This window comes from Bos javanicus, chromosome 19 (genome assembly GCF_032452875.1).
Source record: "Bos javanicus breed banteng chromosome 19, ARS-OSU_banteng_1.0, whole genome shotgun sequence".
Classification (NCBI taxonomy): domain Eukaryota; kingdom Metazoa; phylum Chordata; class Mammalia; order Artiodactyla; family Bovidae; genus Bos; species Bos javanicus.
The window spans coordinates 50,796,818-50,818,342 of record NC_083886.1 but is presented as its reverse complement, the minus strand read 5'-3'; the positions used below and the strand labels follow the sequence as shown (position 1 = coordinate 50,818,342).

The following is a 21,525-nucleotide window of genomic DNA, read 5'->3' as shown; positions in this document are numbered from 1 at the left end:
AAGACTTGGACCCCAAAGTACTATCAAGAGGCTGATGAGTCCGGGGTGTGGGGGGTGTGCAGTGTAGACAGAACAGTGGAGAATGGTTTCTAACGCTTGAAGGGAGACAAAAGTACTTGGTCTAAGCTGAACAATGCCTAGCTTACCGTGGGGAGCTTCTACAATCCCATTTCAATCCATTGAAAGCACGAGAAACCAATTTGCCTATGAGTAGAATCAACATCTCCTTGATTGACACAATGGCATATCACACTGGTGTGTGGAGGCAAGCAGGAGGGGACCCGGGGACCTGGTGATCGTGACCACTTCCCACAAGCCAGCCCAGCGCTACTTTCCCACTCTCAACATCAATCCCAGTTACCCTCCAGCTTCAGTGACTGAAAGAATAAATCCTAGGCAAACGCTATAAAATCCTCTGTTGGGAAGCACGTCTCTTCCTTCCTAGTGGAGCAAAGGGAAGGTAAATGAGCATTTACTGCAGAAACGATTTTATGAGAGTGAGACATTCTGCATTACAGCAGCAAAAAGAACTCGCCTGTGAATTATAATACTGCTCTGCATGCCTCTCACAGCGCACCTATGAACAGTGTCCTTCAACTGATGCCCACCCGGCTTCAGGGGGGGCCTCTGATTTCCCCATTTATTTTAACCATGATAAACGGCTCAGAGCTTTCTTTGAGTTAGGTCTGGCCAACCATCAGAGATATGTATTTGTGTTTTAAAAAGCAGGTCCTGGGTACTGTCAGAAAGAAGAGAAGCAATTTGGGAAGACATACAAGGTGCACAGTATTTTACTGGCTCTGGATGTCATTTAAACCCCGTGTCCAAGAAGGGGATATGGGGTTTGTTACCTTGGGGTCCCCACTCTCTTAGCTAGATCAGCCTGCAATTCACAACTGCTTCTTGATGTTTTTTATTGTCAACTGCCAAGAGTCTGCGTCCTCTCTCTGGGTCTGACGTACTGCTAGACGTTGGTGTCCCAGACACTTAGCTGTGGGCACCAGCACAGGAGAAAAACCAGATAGTAGCAGCCGGAAAAACAGAAAGCCCCAGAGTAGAGTGCGGGGGGCAGTGAAATCATGCAAACATATTACAGGAATATATAAGGAATTTTCTGGGCCTGCAGAAAGCTGTGAAGTTTGCCTCAGAAGGAAAACAGAATGAAGCAAAGCAAAACTTAATTAGTCCTCGGTTACTAATGGTCTTGGGACCTGTGCCCTAGGGTTTTCCTTGTTTTGAGAATGTTTTTTGCAAATGGCTGCCCGGGTCCCTGTTCCAGAGAAATGGCTCTGTCGTTTCCTTAGTTTCCTGGGGCTGCAGTAACAAATGCGGTGAACTGGATGGCTTTAAGACAACACACGTTAATCCTCTCCCAGGATGGAGGTCAGAAGTCTGAAATCAAGGTATTGGCAGTGTTGGTTCCTTCTGGGGAACCAATCTGTTCTGAACCTCTTTCCTGCCTTCTATTGTCTATGGTCATCCTACGTGGCCTAAATACTAATACCAACAGAGGACAGCTTAACCGTGATGAAGACCAGGGAGATAGGGACCAAGTTGCTGTGGAGAGAAGAGCAGAAATAAAAGTCCTCTGATTTCTCTAGCAGTCAGTTTCTCTGGAAAGATATGGTAGCAGGGTGAGGCACTGGACAGACTCTAATTGTCGTTTTCTTTCTTTCCTCCTAGCAAACTGCCTAGTTGGGCTAGAGCTGTTGTTCCCAAAATATTTTATGTAACAGAGAAGGCGTGGAACTATTATCCCTACACAATTACGGGTAAGTCCTTGTACACCCAATATGTTACAAGCATCCATGCAAGGACATAGGGGGATTCAGATTCACTGATTGAGCATGGATTATCCCAGCAGGGACTCACAGGAGCCCTGTGACAGCTCCCTGACCCTTTGTCTCCATACTTTTAAGTCAACACTCTTCCTAGCAGGAGGTTGTAGGGGTTAAGCTAAACCATTCTATCTTCCTTCTTGAAGTGATCATTGTAAATAGCATATAGAGAAGAAAAAGGAAGCTCTACTTAGTGACATTTCTAGAGGTTTCATTATCCTTATTTCTCCTTCTTTTCTCAATAATCCCTAAGTAATTTTAAGGTGTGGTTTGTTCACAATCAAGTTGTTTATTTTGACTTCTTTGCTTTACAGACACCCTCCCCCTCACACACACACAGAACAAAACTTGACTATTTTTATAATTTATATAAAAGGTTCTGTTGGGTCCCTCTGCTCCAAACCACTTCCTTTGCAATCAGATAATATGAAAATCAGTTTCCTCCTCAACTTGTAGTGGAGTAATAACGACACTCAAAATGTTGATACTGAGCTAAAAACTGGCCAAAAAATTTAAAAGGTTTGGTTCCTGATCTCAAACACATGAAAATTCAAGGTCCCATTTGAATATCAGCCTAACAAGCTATTTTTATTGGTTTTAAAAGCTGCTTTTCCACTTAAAAGATTTCCTTTGTGGTTAATGAAATGCTCTACTGGAATTATTAGTCTTTAATTCTGCTTTTCTAAGGCCAACTCTTTAGTTTTTAATTAGCCACAAACCTATAGGCTAATTGAATCTTGTCTTACACTCCTTATCTACCCAACCGCAGAAGTATCATATGAAAGAGTTTCAAGAGCAAACATGGAGACACTTAGTGTTTATGAAAGTTTAATTCTCAGAAGGTTTCTTTGCCACAGTTTTGATAATTATAATTCAGCAATATTTGTTAGTTCTGTGGCTTTATATTGGATATAAGTGTGGTCTTAATCATCATTTTCTTTTTTTTCTTTTCCGTCTTGCCCAAATGAACGTCTGGGACCAGAATACACAGTAAGTTTCATTTAATCATTTAAAAATATTCAGCCTAAGATCAGAGGAGTAATTGGAACTTCCCTTGTACTTCTCATCTTATTAATGTAATTTAAAAAATAGAGGAATAATTCAGAATCAGAAATATTTAAATATATGCCATTATATAGTTATATACAGTGCAATAATTTGAATGTTCTCATTTGTTCAAGAATATGAATGTAATTTAAAATGCCTTCATAGTCACTTTACATTATTAACTTTTGCTTGTATTTTTAAATAGCTTGACTGCTCTACTTGTGGTAGTTCACGATAATAGAACAATTTCTAGCAATGTGGTATTAAAGAGATGATGGTAATTATCGATGGAGGGCGAGGCTTTTCCTTATAGTCTGTGATCTGATCCCTTATAGAAAGACCTTGAAACTAGAAAGACATACATTCAAACTATTTTACTCAGATTGGACAGTCTCAGTGGCTTGATAAAGTCATTTAATTTCTTCCTGTCCTAAGAGCCTCTAGCATCGTGGCTTACACTAAAAAAGAAGTCTGTAATGTCATTGTGTTGGTATTTTCATATGGATCATTTTCCTCAATGGCAAACAGATCAGACTGTCATAAAAAGAAAATGGTTAACTGAGCTCAGTCAGGTTTCAGAGTGTTCACACTGCTATATTTAAAATGGATAACCAACAAGGACCTCCTGTATAGCACATGGAGCTCTCCTCAATGTTATGTGGCAGGCTGGATGGGATGGGAGATTAGGGGAGAATGGATCCATGTGTATGTACAGCTGAGTCCCTTCACTGTTCACCTGAAATTGTAACATTATTAATCAGTTATACCCCAATACAAAATAAAAAGTTTAAAAAGTGGGGAAAAGCAAGATAAAAATTAAGCAGGGGGTTATTTTTTATTTGTTTTATTAAAGAACAAAGACTGAGTATTTTTTACTTTAATTTTAAAAAGACTGAGTCTCTTTTAAAGATTCATATTTTCTTATTTATCTTATTTTTGGCTGTGCTGGGTCTTCATTGGCTGCTTTCAGGCTTTCTCTAGTTGTGGAGAGTGAGGGCTGCTCTCTAGTTGCGGCGCACAGGCTTCTCACTGCGGGGGCTGCTCTTGTCGTGGAGCACGGGCTGTACAGCAAAGGCTTTGGTACTTGTGGCACAGGGGCTTAGTTGCCCCAAGGCATGTGGGAATCTTCCCGGACCAGGGATCAAGTCCATGTCCCTTGCAGTGGCAGGAGGATTCTTAACCACTAGACCACCAGGGAAGTCCTGAGTGTTTAGTTTTAATCAAAACAGCCAAAGGTTGAGATTTCCCTGACAATCCAGTGGTTAAGACCCTACACTTCCACACATCCCTGGATGGGGGAGTAAGATCTTACATGCAGTGTAGTACAGCCAAAAACAAAAACAAACAAAAATCAGCCAGAGGAAAGAGAGATGGTAAGAAAGACATGGAGAAAAATGATGCATGACTCCCTTGGCGTGAGCATGGTTCCCCGCTCTAGTGAAGACAGAAGAAATGCATGGGTCAGAGGTAGATGGACAGTCCCAACAGATACGAAAGTGTCACCTGTTTTGAGACCTCTGGCTCTGCCACTTACTAGATGAATTTCTTAAGGAAGTCACCCTCAATTGCCAGTTCTTGAACTCATGCTGGTCCATGACTGCACTCTCACCCACCCTTTACAAAATGGGGTGAGAAAAAGCTTTTCATAAAATTAAATTTATTCCACTAAAAGAACTGTTGGTAATTAGAATGCTCATTCTTGGATATTAAAATGTCTTTTCTTTCATGAAATGGAGGAATACACATTTAGCACCATCTCCAATCTTTGGCAGACAAAAGGCAATTCTATGGAAAAATATAACTTTTATGTTTTGGAAATCAGAGAAACACTGTTCTAGAACAAGAGCTTAACTTCTGTGAACCTAAGTTTCTTCATCTCTGAAACTGAGATAATCCCTTTTTAATAGATCTGTTAGTATTAATAAAACAATTCAGTGATCTAACACAGTGATCAGAAAACTTTTTCTGTAAAGAGTCATATAGTAAATGCTTTCTGTCTGTGGGCTGAACAGTCTCTGTCCTTGAGAAAGCAGCCAGAGACTATATGTAGAGATATAGGCATGGGCATATTTGCCCAGGCAGCAGGCCATATTTGGTCCCCAGGCTATAGTTTATCAACCCCTGATCTAGCAGATGGAAGACTGTTAGCATATTGCCTGTAAAGAGCAGGAAATTAAATGGTTCCCCGCCAGCAGGACTCCCAGTGCCATCAATTGTACGGTCTTCAAGAGGAAGACTTTGGATACTTTTGAATCCTGCCTCCTTTTAACAGTTGTGCAGATTAATTCCTTTTAAGTCTCTCTTTCCTGTCTCATGAGGGTGATAGGAAGATTTTATCAAATAATCCATATGAACTCTCAGCCTAGTCCTTGGTGCATGGTGACTACTCACTGCTGCTGCCGCTGCTAAGTCACTTCAGTCGTGTCTGACTCTGTGCGACCCCGTAGATGGCAGCCTACCAGGCTCCTCCATCCTTGGGATTCTCCAGGCAAGAACGCTGGAGTGGGTTGCCATTTCCTTCTCCAATGCATGAAAGTGAAAAGTGAAAGTGAAGTCGCTCAGTTGTGTCTGATTCTTCACAACCCCATGTACTGCAGCCCACCAGGCTCCTCCATCCATGGGAGTTTCCAGGCAAGAGTACTGGAGTGGGGTGCCATAAACATCATTATTATTATATAACATGGGGCTTCCCAGGTGACGCAGTGGTAAATAACCTGCCTACCAATGCAGGAGACGTAGGTTCTATCCCTGTGTCAGGAAAATCCCTTGGAGCAGGAAATTATAACCTACTCCAGTATTCTTGCCTGGAAAATCCCATGGACAGAGGAGCCTGGCAGGCTGTAGTTCATAGGGTTGCAAAGAGTTGGACATGACTGAAGATGCACAAATTATCATATATCATACAGTGCTAGAATGAAAGGTCCGTGGAAGTTCTATGGACAAATAAATTGGACTATATCTTGGTGTGTCTCAGTGCAGACTGGGCTCATTAGGATTGTCTAAGATTTGATTTGATTTGATTGGTAGCTGGTGTTATTCCACTTCCTACATCTCCAAAAGCTTGTGCATGGACTTCTCATTTGAAATGTAATCCATAGTTGCAAGGCCAAGAGAATTCTTGTCCCTATAACTACACAGAGATAGTTATTTGCTGCCTTAGAATTTGGTCACTCTGGCTTGACCCAACCAGTAGCACTTATTCTTCATAAACTCATGACACTGCTAATGAAATGTGGGAATAATTAACAAAGAAATGAAGTATGAAAAATGTTTAGTGATATTGTCTTCATTTTTTAAGTGTGTATATTAAAGTACTGAGGTTCTGAAAACAGAAGGCAACAGAATGGAAACCGTGGTTCCTGACAAAGCCACCCCACAGGGATATACCTCCCAAACCTTTCTTGCCAGTTTCTCTCACCGTGGATCTTGGTCTCTTGTGCCCACCTCTGTGCAGACCACGGAGGATTTCTGAGGGACTCATAGCCTTTACTTCTGCCCAACCTCTGACCCACAGTACTCATGCAGTTCTAATCATATGGTTCAGATTTTTAAAGGAACACAAATTATGATGTTTCTGTTTGAGGAAATTTGGAGACAACGCATAAAGAAGTTATAGTTGTATAATCTCATAGTCAGCCCCTTCTAACTCTCTAGTATTATTTGATTTCTTCTAGACTCTCATTTTTTGGGTCCATAATGTAATCCTTAAGGTAGTTCCCTAGAGCTGTCGTAGCAAAGTATCACAAATTGGGTCACTTAAAACAAGAGAAATTTATAACAGTTCTGAAGACTAGAAGTCTGAATCAAGTTGTCAGCAAGGCAGTGCTCCCTCTCCAACCTGTAGGGAAGGAGTCCTTCTTTGTCTCTTATTAACTTCTGGTGGCCTCTGGCATTCCTCGGCTTGTGGAAGCACGACTCCAATCTCTGCCTCCATTTTCACATAGCTGTCTTCCCTCTGTGTGACCGTGTCTTAGCTAGCATCCTCTTGGCTGTGTGTCTCTCTTCTTTTTTATAATTGTATTTGTTATTATTATTAACTTAGGTTGTTTTATTTTTTTTATTTTAATTTATTTAGTTTAATTAGAGGCTAATTACTTTACAATATTGTATTGGTTTTGTCATACATCAACATGAATCCGCCACGGGTGTACACGTGTTCCCCATCCTGAACCCCCCTCCCACCTTCCTCCCCATACCATCCCTCTGGGCCATCCCAGTGCACCAGCCCCGAGCATCCTGTGTAATTGTATTTCTTCACTGTTAGTTGCACTGGGTCTGTGTTGCTGTGTGTGGACTTTGTCTAGTGGAGGCGGGCGGGGGCAGCTCTCTGTTGCAGGGTGCTGGCTTCTCCTTGTGGTGGTTTCTCTTGTTGAAGAGCACAGGCTCTAGGTGCTCGGGCTCAGTAGTTGTGGCCCATGGGCTTAGTTGCTCTGTGACATGTGGAATCTTCCTGAACCAGGGGTCGAACCTGTGTTCACTGCATTGACAGATGGACTCCTATCTTCTGTACCACCAGGGAAGTCTTTCTTCTTTGGAATCAGTCATATTGGATTAAGGACCTGCCTTATGCCAGTTTGACCTCATCTTAACTAATTACATCTGCTACAACTCTAATTCCCAATAAGATCACATTTTGAGGAACTGGGGTTAGGAATTCAACATATATTTAGGGGGGACACAATTTAACCTATAACACCATCTTTTAACTTTAGATTAACAGTAATGTATCATGAAGTACCAACAATGTGTAAAGCATCATGCCATATGCTAGGTTTCATTAAACAGTAATCCCTGGCCCGTTGAGGGAGTCACAGTCTGGTGGGAAATAGTTAGATATTCCAGTTAAATCCTGGGAATCATTTGCAAGTCATGGAGTTTTCTGAAGGCAAAATGGGACAGGCCATCGCAACAGCTCAGAGGACAGGCTGACGCTCAGACCTGGGTGAGCTCTGAACTGGGCTCACGGCAGAGGTTCAGACCAACAGGCAGAATGAATGGCACTGGGATCCAGCCAGACAAGCAACTACAGAGTGAAAAGGAGAGTCCTGGCCCCTGGAGTAGGGCCATAAGCTTCATAGACAGGACTGTGGTCCTCAAGAAGATGTACAGGCAAGAAGACAACATTCCCCTCTTACACAGGTTACTTGGTCATGAGCTGCTAGGGTGAGAAAGTTGCTGGCTTAGCAAGGAGAAATACAGAATGTCCAGTTGTTTGAATTTTCAGATTAACAGCAAGTAAATTTTTGGTATGTCTCAAATATTGCATGGGCTATACTTATCCTAAAAGAGGGCTCATCTCATAGTTTATCTGGCAGACCTGTTATGGGGCGGGGCTGACAGTGGGGCAGAAGTGGTCTCAGAAACTAATATACAAAACTCAGGTTATAAGAACAGGGGCACATTGATAAACCAAGGAAAAGAGAGGAGAGAGAATTCTGAAACCCGGAAGCTATCCTGCAGCTGACAGGCCACGTTCGTGTTAGGGCCAATTAAGTGACACATTAGGACAACGTTAGTACTTCCTGCCTCAGTTAGGATTGGCTCAGGGAGTGAAATGGACTAAATGGTGCAGAGTAGGAGCTGCAGGAGCCACAGGTTCGATCCCTGAGTCAGGAAGATCCCCTGGAGAAGGAAATGGCAACCCACTCCAGTGTTGTTGCCTGGAAAATCCCATTGTCAGAGGAGCCTGGCAGGCTGCAGTCCATGGGGTCACAAAGAGTCAGACACGACTGAAGCGACTTGAGCAGGGGAAAATAAGGTGAGAACAAATTAATACATAGCTGTCAGTATTTCAAGGAAGACTACGGCTAAGTGTTAGAGTCAAAGTGCAAACAGAGAGTTGTGCAAAGAAGAGAGAAATTCTGCCTGGGAGAAAGGTGGGAAGATTTCATGGAGCAGGTGCACTTTGAGCTGGACCATGGGGAGAGTGGAACCCCACCTGCAGACACCTGCTCTTAGTCTGCCTGGGCTGCATCACAGAACACCGTATACTGGGTGGCTTAAACAACAGACATTTATTTTACATAGATCTGGAGTCTGGGAAGTTCATTATCAAGATATCAGCTGGTTCGTTTCCTGATGAGAGTTCTCTTGCTGATTTGCTGACAGGCATCTTGCTGTGTCCTCATATGGCAGAGAGAGAGTGAAAGCAAGCTCTTTGGTCCCTTCTTAGAAGGACACTAATCCTATCGTTAGGGCCCCATCCTTATGACCTCATCTAAATCCCATTACCTCCCAAAGGCCCCACCTCCAAACACCATCACATTTGGGAATTAGGGATTCAACATATATAGGGAAGGCACAAACATTCAGTCCACCACCTGGTCTTTCCAGGCTCAGTGGGCAAGTGATCTTTCTGGATCCTGGCTGCCCAGACACATGGAGGGCAGGTCATGGTAGCTTTGAGTCTCAGGGCAAGGTCTGGGTTTAGTTCCCCATAGGGAAGCAACATTGTTCCCGGCTAGTCCACTTTTATTTTCCATCCCAAATATAGCACAGCTTTTCTTTCCATCTCCCCAGTGAGGATCTCTGGCTTTTTTCCTCTCTGGCTGCAGGTGCATACTTTTAGGCCCGCAGTTCTGATTTTGAAGCTGCCTCCCTCCTCCTGACTAAGACTCAGCCATGTTCTCACGCTCTCTGCCTGGGAGGAAGAGCCCACTCTTCTCTCTAATGACAGGGTCTGCTCCCAGGATTTAGGACAGATGCTTTCAGTTGTCTTCATCTTTTCCCCTGTTTTAAATACGTTTTCAGTGGGCTCTTTATCCCCTGATCTTTTAATCCTGAATATCTTTTCTTAATGTCATTCCAAGACCCATATTTCCTGTCTGTGCCCCAAAGCAAAGCTACCCCAAAGCCAAACTCCCAACTGGAGTCACCACACTCCACCCTTGCTCAGGGAGGCAGAGGGGCTCTTGATAATACTCCAGACAGGTGTCTTTCCTCATAGGATTAGTCTAGAGCAGTGTATGTCTATTCCTAGGATCCCCTGGGTCTTATTTCTGACTGCCCAGCCTATTATTGAGAGCTCATGCTGCCCTCATTTGTGAGAAATCCAGCCAAGAGAACTTTCTCTTTAGGGTCATCTCGGGCCTCAGTATTATCGCAGTTATTAAGACGTAAAAGCTTTTTCATCACTATGAGTGACTGTGTGTGTTTAGGATTATGTGAAAATGCCGTTTGCACAGGAAGTGGAAAAAAATATCTTTAGCTCAGTTATAGGAAAAAGAAATCTTAATTATACAGTAAACAAAGAATGACATGACGACAATTTTCCAGAAGACAGATCATCTAACCAGTTCTTCAAAACCTGCCGGTTCTTCTGAAGTTTATAAAGTCACAGAGGAAGGTGCCCGAGGAGACTGGCTGCTCTCCAAAGTGGCCGATTTTGTTTTTCTAGGGCTAAAAAAAGGCCACTCTAGAGTATGAACATAGCTCAGCAGCATCAATTCAACCTTGGTAGTAATGAAGCAGGGGGAAAAAAGGACTTTCTTCTCATTTGTAAGAAATTGAAAACTTAAGCCTATAGTAAGTCAATAGCCGTGACCTAGAATATACAGTTGCTGTATATATTTTGCTACTGTGACCACCCACTCCACCAAAACATCTTTAATAAGAATCTGAAGAAGAGGTGATGACAAATGCAAAGCACCTTTTCTCTTAGTTGGAAGGGCTGACTGTTCCCCAAAGATAATAATGGGCTGTCCGGTGCTACCCAACATTTTACTTATTTAGTTGAAGAGGTAGAAAAAGTCAATTATAACAGACCAGGGAGTAGGAAATGACTGTTGCATGAGAACCTCCAATAGCACTGAGCCACAATGAGAAATAGAGTTGTTCAAGTTGGGTTAGTCCAGCCAGGGAAGAGAGTTGGGCTACTCATAATTGGGTCATCAGTCACCCAGGATGAGCTCCTACCTTCCCAGGTGTAGCACTAGGGAGACTGAGGGATTTTTCTGAAAGCAGCAAACTGTCTTGGATAGGAGTTTCACTTTCTATCTTGACCTCATCAGTTTCTCCAGTAAATGAAAGAGCTGATGGGTGCTGTGTGTACATTCCTCTCAAGTCCTCTCATCCATCTTAAGCTTCTCGACCCCCACCTTTCACTGAGTCCCAGCCAAGGGTAGTAGAAACCCCAAAATTACATAACTAGGAAATAGTTACAAGTCTAAGGAAGGTACATTATTATACCTGAACCCTGGGATTGGTCTTGTTTGGAAGGCAATTAGAAGACAATCTGGCCATCTAAGCTACTATGTAAGCTAAGATAGAATTGTTATTGTTGTTCAGTCGCTAAGTCATGTCCGACTCTGCGGCCTCTTGGACTGCAGCACGCCAGGCTCCTCTGTCCTTCACTATCTCCCAGAGTTTGCTCAAATTCATGTCCATTCAATCAGTGATGCTGTCTAACCATCTCATCCTCTGCCGCCCCCTTCTCCTTTTGCCTTCAATATTCCCAGCATCAGGTACTTTTCCAATGAGTTGGGTCTTCACATCAGGTGCCCAAAGTATTGGAGCTTCAGCTTAGCTGGATACAGTCTAGAACCATTCATAACCACCACTAAGATGGTTCATAGCCATTTAAGTAAGGGAAACACCTGGTTATACAGATTTTAATAGATCTTGTCATTACAGAATAGCTACATTGTGAATCTCCAAAAGGGAGCCGTAGTATATAATACTTCCCACACTTATTTGTCCATAGGACCTTGGATTTTGCAAAGCCAGTCTTCTAAAACTTAGAGATTCTCCAGAAGCTTCCCTCAGGGTCAGAGCTATTACGTGCCCACTAAATAGACTAGTCTCAAAGAATCAGACACGACTGAGTGACTGAACTGAACTGAACTGAAATAGACTACTGGATTAATTCTATTTCAGTCAATGTTACTTTTCTCTTAAATTTTAGTGGGTTGATATGTTGTCTAAAGATTACTGTGACTAAAACACCAGAGGTTTTTTTAAGAGCTCCCAACTGTAATGGATTTTTGAAGAATCAAGCAACACAGAACCTGCAAGTTTCCTTTTCAAGCAAAATCAGTTCTGTTAGACCAAACAGCCAAGGCAGCAGTACATGGGGATGACAGTGAGTTTATGCATTCTGATTTATTTCAATTTAGAAAATGAGCTGGTTGTACGAGTGACCCCGTTACAAACCAGCTTTATTCGCAGATATGCTACAGTCCTTGCTCAGGGTTCATACTTGTCTCCACATCTCAGCACCCCAATCAGTTGGCGCCTGGGGAAGCAGGCACGTTGGAACAACCAGCGTTGTTGTCCAGTTTATCCCATTTCCATTTTCTCTAGCTCTCCCAGTCTCTTCTTTGTACAAAAATTGATTCAGCTACTTTTGGGTGTGGGGCGGTGGGGGGAGAGCAGAAACTAAAATATGCTTCTTTACCATAAGGTAGGGTTTTAAAGTTATTTGCATTTTTTAAAAAATTGAAGCATAGTTCACTTACAACGTTGTGTTACTTTCAGGTGTACAGCAAAATGATTCTGATATATATGTGTGTATATATATATATATTCTTTTTCAGATTCTTTTCCGTTATAGGTTATTAACAAGGTATTGAATATAATTCCCTGTGCTATACAGTAGAACCTTGTTGTTAATCTATTTTACATATACTATTGTATATCTGTTAATTCCAGACTTCTAATTTATCCCCCCCTTTCCCCTTTGGTGACCATAATTTTGTTTTCTTTTTTAATTTTTATTTATTATTTTACTTTTGAGTGCTCTGAGTCTTTGTTGCTTTTGTGTGGGCTTTCTCTAAAAGAAATGGTGAATGGAGGCTACTTTTCATTGCGGATCATGGGCTTCTCATTTTGGTGGCTTCTCTTGTTGCAGAGCACAGGCTCTAGGCTCTCAGGCTTCAGCAGTTGCATCACGCAGGCTTGGTAATTGGGGCTCACGAACTCTAGAGCAGAGGCCCAGTAGTTTGGCACACAGGGTTAGCTGCTCCTTGGCATGGGGAATCTCCCCAGACCGGGGATTGAACCAGTGTCCTCTGCATTGGCAGGCCTATTGTTATCCACCGCACCACCAGGGAAGTCCTCATAATTTTGTTTTCTGTGTCTGTGAGTCTGTTTTGTAAATAAGTTTTTTGTTTTTATTTTTGTTTTAGATTATACATGTAAGCAGTATCATATGATATTTATCTTTCTCTGACTTACTTTACTTAGTATGGTAATCGCTAGGTCCAGAAGAATGACTTAACAGAGGACAATCACCAAAGGAAAAAATATTTGTTGAAAGGCATTTTCCAAAGAAGACTTCCCTAAGACATACTCTTTTCCTTCTTTTCTATTTTCTACTCATACTGAAAATCAGATTTCTCTTCTAATACAGTTTATTGATGTCTATGGAGTTGTGTTCAGTTCAAGTTGGTACGATCAGAATAATACAGCCGGGAAGATTTTGTGGGCAGATTTCTTTCTGCAAAAATAAAATTAAACACATATAAGTATGGATACACTGAAGTAGTACATTTCAGTGGTTAAATAAAGTGAATCAAAATTGTCCCCACATCTTTCGGCCTTTCTAATCACTAAGATACCCTGAACTACATGACAGTATGTATTTAGGTGAGGAATGTGCCCAGTTGGTTAAGAGCGGGTGATTGTTAACCATTTTTAACTGGGAAGGCTTGTAATATGAAAGCTTCCTACCTGGCCGTATGCCAGCCTGTATATGGGGAGTCACGGATTTGTTCCAATCTCTTATTTACATACAGTTCTTTTTCATTTACATGCAGTTTCTTTCCACCTGCTCCTTAGCTCCTTGTCCTGCCTTTATCATGTGTAGCTGTTGGTATTCACCATCATCCTCTGCTTATTTCTGCCTTGGCAGGTCCAACTGTAGATTGAATGAGCCTGAATTTAGTTTCCCTCCTCAATTTCATAGAAGCGCCAGCAGCAAACCATTCCCCATTGAGAAAACTTACTTTCATTCATGCATTTGCTCCCTCTCCCTCTTGGCCTTGCTTCTCCAGTGAGTGGCTGTTACTCAGCATATCAGAAGAGGGACGGGGCTCCATCAATGGAGGAACTAATGAATGAACAGAAGCCTCAGTGTAGGGTGCAGGCTAGTGAAAAGCCGCGGAGAGGCTGGTGTTCGTTTCCTCACTGTGGGCTGGAATACAAACAGCAGTTTTCCTGCTGTACTTCCATGCTCTGCCTTCCACACACCCCCTTTCTCTCTCACCCTCCCCCACTTCTCTTTCAGGTCCCACTGCTCCTCTTGGCCACATTTTTCTTTGATGCAGCCTATATTGGGGAAACCACTCTCCAATTCATCCTCATCTGTCTTACTTACATACTGTTCCTTTTTGCCTTCTCTTTGCTTTAACGTTCTTCTACTTTTTTCTCCACTTGGGTTCCCCTTCTCATTTTTCTGGACCTATCTTCTTTGCAATTTTTTTTTCTAACTACTCTGTCATTAGGGCCACCCACCTAGATTGTATAGTCATACATGACCCTGGGAACCCAGAACAGCCAAGAAAGCTCAAATATCTCCCTTATTTTATTTATATCAGTCCCTGCAGGATGACTGAGATTCTGAATAGATGTGGGACAGCCAGACATACACCTTCTTGAAACTGTTGTGTCTATTAAAGATTTTCTATGCACAGAAGAGTTTATATTACCTTCCAACTATGGGACAAATCTTCAGTCAAAATGAAAGGGTAAAAACTTTCCAATGAAGAATTTTAAAAGTTGAAAGGTACTTTAAAATCTAGGTTGTCTATTGCCTCTACATACAGATTCACCACCCACAGTCTGCTGTTTTACAAATAGCACAGGCTCCAGCTCTGAATTCCTAGAAGATAATAAATCTTAACCATTAGGCTTATTTCACTAGGTTCACTGGAACAATCTGAACGTAAGTCTCCTGTTATTGAAAGGACGAGGCATTTGCAAGTTCAGTTTTTTGAATGATCCCTTCTCAAGCTGAAATTCCCTTTATGGCCTTGGAGTATATTTAATATGATAATACAGAATATAGTACCAGAGAATCAATGTCTTCATGGGGGTTCCATTAGAGAGAAGATCAAGTCTGATAGAGTTTCGGAACAAGATGGTCAGAGAGGAATGCATTGAATTCCAGATAAATGCTAAAAGGAAATGATCTTTTAAAAGCCTATAAGTACTTTATCTGCCCCAAGCCAGAGTCTCAACTCTTACATTTAATTTTCTTGACTCCAAGCCTCCTTGTAAAATGATGGCTGTCAGACATGGAAGAATTTCGGCTGGTAACCAGAAATAAAGCATTGTATTACTGGGCTCAGTCAGCGATTTCCAAACTTTTCTTCTTTTGGTCCAGGAAGTTCCATGAATATGCCTCACTAGCCACCGGATACTTACCTAACATATTATTTGAAGAAAGAACTCGATGCCATTTAAAAAGTGGTTTGAACTACTGAACTGTATCACCTCTCAGATCCACCTCGTTCTAAGACTCCATATAAGTGTGATACAGGAACCACTTGAAACAGTGAAAATTTTTAGTCATCTTGTGACTTCCATTAGAGATAATATAGTCACTTTGGGATATCATGGATGTGTTTATGTACTTTTTTAATTGGATTTGATTTTTTTCTGCTTACTGAAAAAGTAGATATTTATTATAAAATTCAAGTCCTACAAGAAACTGTATCACAGAAAATTAAAGGGCCCCATAATTTAACTTTTCTCCTCTGTGAAAATATTTTGATATCTATTCCTCTGTTGTTTCTGTGCATATGCTAACATGCTTTTTTCCCCCGCTTTTTGCAAAAATGAGGTTGTTCTGTTTTGCTCTTTGCTTTTTAAAAACCTTCAGAGTTCACGGCAATGTACTTAACCAGCATTCTACTGGTGGACTTTGGGGTTGTTTCCCTGTCCTTTATAGGACCAGCGGTGCAGTAATGAACATTTGTTCACCTGTAATATTTTTTTCACACCTGAGAATTCATGCCCTTCCTGGTTCTGGGCAAGTAGTTTTGAAGTACTTCCAGGGGAGTTCCCTGGAGGTCCAGTGGTTAGGACTTGGTGTGTTCACTGTCATGGCCTGGATTCAGTCCCTGGTCAGGGAACTAAGATCCTGCAAGCCACATGGCCAAAAAAGAATTTTTTAAAATAAGAGCACTTCCACAGTAGGAGTTATCTTAAGTCATCATATTGACATTTGAATTTTTTAAAATGATTGTATTTTAAAGGTACTAGGATATTTTGACATTTTAAAGGAGTACCACTGTAAATTTCTTAAATTATTAATTATTTCCCCAATATATCTTTTGGGTGCCTCCTATTTGAATAAGCCTCTTTGGGCTTATTTAAAGTAGGCACATCTATCATTAGATGGTTAGATGGCATCACTGGCTCGATGGACATGAGTTTGAGCTAGCTCCGCGAGTTGATGATGGGCAGGGAAGCCTGGCATGCTGCAGTCCACGGGATCACAAAGAGTCAGAATGACTGAGCAACTGAACTGAACTGAACATTAGATGGATGCACACACACACATGTTTTATCTGCTGTCATTGGCCACAGGACATACTGAGGGACCTTAACCACCCTTACCCGCAGCTGAGCACCTAAACTCCAATGGAAACACTCATGTGCCTTCCTAATACTCAACAGGCAGCAGGATGTGGAGTCATGAGCTTGAACTCAGAGCCAGACAGCCTGAGTTAGTCCATTCCAGAGCCATCATGTAAATATATGATTTGGGGCATACTGTTCAACCTTTCCCTGCCTTCGTTTTCTTGTCTGTAAAATGACCCTCACAGAGTTGTATGAGAGGGTTAAGGAGTGAATAAATGAATTATTATATACCAAATACTTGAGACAGCGCCTGATGATAGTACAGTATCCATAGTTTTGTCATTATTACCTCAGTGTTGAGTCATGTCTGTGTGTCTCAGATTGGACTGAGGAATGGTTACCTCGGATCATCATTTTGACCCAAAGTTATTCCAGAACTTCCTGGGATTGAGAAACACTGGGCAGTTACAAGTGCTGACAAGGTTATGGAGAGCCTGGCACTCTCGGACACGACTGGTGGGAATGCAAAATGGTGCAGCCATGGCATCTGGCAGGTCCTCAAAAAGTTAAACATAACCGTATGATGAACGGTTCCACTCTAAGTATATACCCAAGAGAAACAAAAAGACATGTTCACACCAAGCATCTACAAGAATGTCCATGGCAGCATTATTCATAATAACCAAAGAGTGGACACAAGTGCACATCAACTGATGAATGGGTACATTTAAAATGGTATATCCATACAATGGAATATTATTCTGCCATTAAAAGGACGCTGAGAGAATCCAAACACAAAAGACCACGTACTATGTTATTCCATTTATATGAAATGTCCAGAATAGACAAATCGGAGACAGAAAGTAGATTAGTGGTTGCTTCAGGTGTGAGGTAGGGGAGGAGGTTGGAGTGACTGCTAATGGGTATGGGGCTTCTATTTAAGGTGATGGAATAGTCTAAGATTAGATTGTAGTTACGGTTGCACACCTCTATGAATAGACTAAGAACCACTGATTTGTACACTTGAAATGAGAGAATAACATGGGAGTGAATAAAGCTATTTTAAAAAAGAAAAATCAAGTTCTAGGTTCAGGTCTGGGCTCTGGGACTCCCAACTTTCTGAAAGCAAGTCATTAGGAAAGGAGTCTGGGATCTGTTTTTAACAACCCCACCAGACAAGGTGAAGTTTTAGAAACATACTTTTAGAATACGATTTTTGCTTCACTGGTATGGGAGGGATTAGTACCCTTTAGCTTGCAGTTTCCACCATGTACTGGGCAGTGTGGGGGGTATAGTATGACAATAATGATGATCTCAAAGTGGATAATGCAGGTCTTCCAGAAGTTTCACCTCTGCATGTTTTTGAAGTATGGAGCCCCCAGAGAGCCTCAGACTTGTCTCCCTGGCCTGTTCTCTGCAGCCACCATCCCTTCTCTCCCTTGGCAGGTGTGGACAATGCAGCCAGGCTCCCAGCACCACCCAGAAACCAACTGTAAAATTTCCAGTGCACTTGCCTGTTTCACTTTAAGACTCGCTTACATTCACTTTCCTTCTTGTAAGTGATTCTTATTGCCATAGCAACCCTAATCAATCACTGGGCTAAAAATAGCTCTTTCGTTTTTTTTTCCCAAAGCATGTCTGTAGTGAATAGAAAATTGAGCTCTGCCGTGCATTTTGCATATGCTGCTTTCCTTTCCTGACACTGAACTGGGGTGTGTCTGTGTCTGGGAATTATTCTTGCAAGGAGCCAGGTACTTCACTCATCTTTCCTGGATTTCTTCTTCCTGACTGCAGATTCCCCCCTATCACTTCCAAGAGATACAAGTACATGTTTTTAATGTTAACAGGGAACATCACTTTCCTGCACATTCGGTTTCAGATGCTGGAGATTTCACAGCTACCTGATGATCACTTTCCAATAAGAGATTCATTCCAGTGGATCACATTGTGTTTGGAAGGCAAATTAAGGATGCTCAGATGCTGGGTACAAAGGAAGTTAGTCCTGGTGGGGAGCAGATGAGAGCATCACTAGTAAGATTCTTCTGGCTTAGGAGGATCTAAGCTAGAAAATCAAAGAGGAGATGACAAGAGTTTTTTTTCCTCCTTTCCCCGATTTCTCCATGATACCTGTGTTATTTTTAGGGGCCCATGGACAGAGGAGCCTGGTAGGCTACAGTCCATGGGATCGCTAAGAGTCGGATACGACTGAGCAACTTCACTTTCACTTTTCACTTTCATGCAATGGAGAAGGAAATGGCAACCCACTCCAGTCAACCCACTCTAGTATTCTTGCCTGGAGAATCCCAGGGACAGAGTTGCCTATTGGGCTGCCATCTGTGAGGTCGCACAGAGTCAGACATGACTGACGCAACTTAGCAGCAGCAGCAGCAGAGGCAAAATAAACCCTGGATCTAATAAAGGGAATATTTGTTAACAATCCTCTGGCCAAGCTGCTTTTCTAGTCAACAAGAGAAAGAAAGAGATTTTTCATGAGGGAGAAGGTTCTAGATCTTGAATGGGCCCAGGGGAGGAAGAGGGCAGAGGAGGGGCTGAAATGAACTCATTAATGTCCCCTAGACTCTGAGGGATGAGGCTATTTCACGGCCCTCTCTCTGCTTCATTGTGCTGCTCTGCAGTCACTGCCCCAGCCCTCTGCCTGTGAGCAGGCTCATCTCATGGGACCCTCTGGGGCTCCCAAATGCTGTCTTTTGATGCTATTTCTTAGCTTCTCTCAGCCTCAGTTTTTTAAAATAAGGCTAAGTGAACCAGCAGGCATAAAGCTTTAAGATCTAGTAACTCATGGAAATTCTGGTAGTATTCTTGTTTCCCTGTGTGAAATTGGCAAAGGGGTCAAGGAAGTCTGAGAAGAGGTGAAAGGAAAGGGCCCCTGTGCAGAAAGAGGAGCTGCTTCAGGAAAAAGGAAGACAGTAAAGAGGATGGACCTGGAAGATGTGTTGATGTGTCCTCAAAATACAACAAGTTAGGGGTCAGAGCAAGGCTGGAAGGACCCAAGCCTGCTCCTTGGCTTAGCTGCCGCCATCCATGTCACAGGAAGGACTGATCAGGTGAACACTGTTGCTGCCACTTCAACAAATTCACAGCCTCCCAAGGCATCCTTACACACACACACACACAGTGGAGGAGTCTCCCTACACACATGCCATCTCTATTTAGTCCCCATCTGGGCCATGGGATTTCATGCAGAGGAGTACAATGAGGCACACCAACGTTTCTGTAGTATCTGTTCAGCCAGACCTTGGCCTGGCTTTGGACATTTATTATCTCACTCCACAGCTAAGAGATTGGTATCGTATCCGTTTTACAGACGAGAAAACTTAAGCTCAGAGTGATTAAGGAATTTGCCGAAGGTCTCAGTTTCTTCCGAAAAGAAGCCGGAGTTTGAATTAAATGTTGTTTCACTCCAAATCCTGTATTCTTTCTACTGAGCAACCGCACTTGCCCCCTGTGGGCTAGATGCACACTGCTGCATCTGGACAACAATCAGTGGCAAGTTTCATGGCATCAGTTTCTAGCAAATATCACCCTGGGCAGTTAGCAGTGGCCATTGACAGAGGGGATGACGTTACAGATGGAACTAAGTTAGAAAGAGTACAAATTCCCCAATCCCATTTTCCTAGATATGTTCAAATCTCAAAGTCCGTGACACTTTACTTAGATGAGAGCCAAATGAGTGATTAGGAAGGGAAGCAGTGGTTGTATTCTTGAGGTTGTGTGTTATATTGGTTTTCTATTGCTGTATAATAAATGCCCCACAAATGTGGTGACTTAAAACTTCACAAATTTATTTTCTCAGTGTTTCCACTGGGGCTCAGGTTAACTGAGTCCTTGGTTCAGAGTCTCATCAGGCCGAAATCAAAATCTCAGCCATAGTTGTAATGTCGTCTGACTCTCAAGGTCCTCTTCCAAGCTTACTGGTTTTCGGCAGAATTCCGTTTCTTGTGGTTGTAGGACTGAAGTCTGGTTTTCTAGTTGGCTGGCCTCCAGGCATCACTCTTGGCTCTTAGACACTTCCCTCAGGTTCTAGCCACATGGCACTCTAGGACATAGCAGCTTACTTCCTCAAAACCAACCTGCTTTGGACTTCCCTGTTGGTACAGTGGATAAGAGTCCACCTGCCAGTGCAGAGGATGTGGGTTCGATGCCTGGTCCAAGAGATTCCACATGCTGTGGAGCAGCTAGACCTGCGAGCTGCATCTACTGAAGCTTGAATGCCCTAGAGCCGATGCGCCACAAGATAAGACCACACACCACAATGAAGAGTGACCCCCACTCACCTCAACTAGGGAAAGCCAGCGCAGCAGTGAAGACCCAGAATAGCAAAAAAAATAAAAGAAAAGATCTGCTTCTAAAATGAAGTCTTATATAATGCAACATTATCTGATCCGCAGGGGGCTTCCCTGATGGCTCAGCTGGTAAAGAATCTGCCTGCATTGTGGGAGACCTGGGTTCGATCCCTGGGTTGGGAAAATCCCCTGCAGAAGGAAATGGCTACCCATTCCAGTATTCTGGCCTGGAGAATTCCAAGGACTCTATAGTCCAGGGGGTCACAAAGAGTCAGACATGACTGAGCGACTTCCACTCCACACTATCTGATCCCCATGGTAATCTGTTCAGAAGAGTAGTGAAAGTGTTAGTCACTCAGTCATGTCCAACTCTTTGGGATCCAGTGGACTGTAATCAGCCAGCCTACCCCATCCATGGAATTCTCCAGGCAAGAATACTGGAGTGGGTTGCCATGCCCTTCTCTGGGGGATCTTCCTGACCGAGGGATCAAACCCAGATCTCCCCTGTTGGAGGCAGATTCTTTACTGTCTGAGCCACCAGGGAAGTCTCTATTCATAGGTCTCATCTACACTTAAGGGGAGGGATTATGCAAGATGTGCAGTTATACCAGGGATTATACCAGGCGCTGGGAATCTTGGAGACCATCTTAGAACTCTGTCTACCATGAGTATTTTAGTCTTTTCTCCACGATGCTAGGAAAGATTGAAGGTGAAAGGAGAATCGGGTGACAGAGGATGAGATGGTTCCATAGCATCACCAACTCATTGGACATGAATCTGAGCAAACTCTGAAAGATAATGAAGGACAGAGA

The 21,525-nt window shown here is 42.6% G+C and overlaps 1 protein-coding gene across 1 annotated transcript in view; it reads left to right on the top strand.

The window, feature by feature from the left end:
• PITPNC1 (phosphatidylinositol transfer protein cytoplasmic 1) overlaps positions 1-21,525 on the top strand; it is a 214,838-nt gene that overhangs the window by 94,371 nt on the left and 98,942 nt on the right. The window contains exons 3-4 of the mRNA XM_061392419.1: positions 1,684-1,772; positions 2,821-2,828. Coding sequence (XP_061248403.1) covers positions 1,684-1,772; positions 2,821-2,828 — 97 coding nt within the window. The remainder of the gene's footprint in view (positions 1-1,683; positions 1,773-2,820; positions 2,829-21,525) is intronic.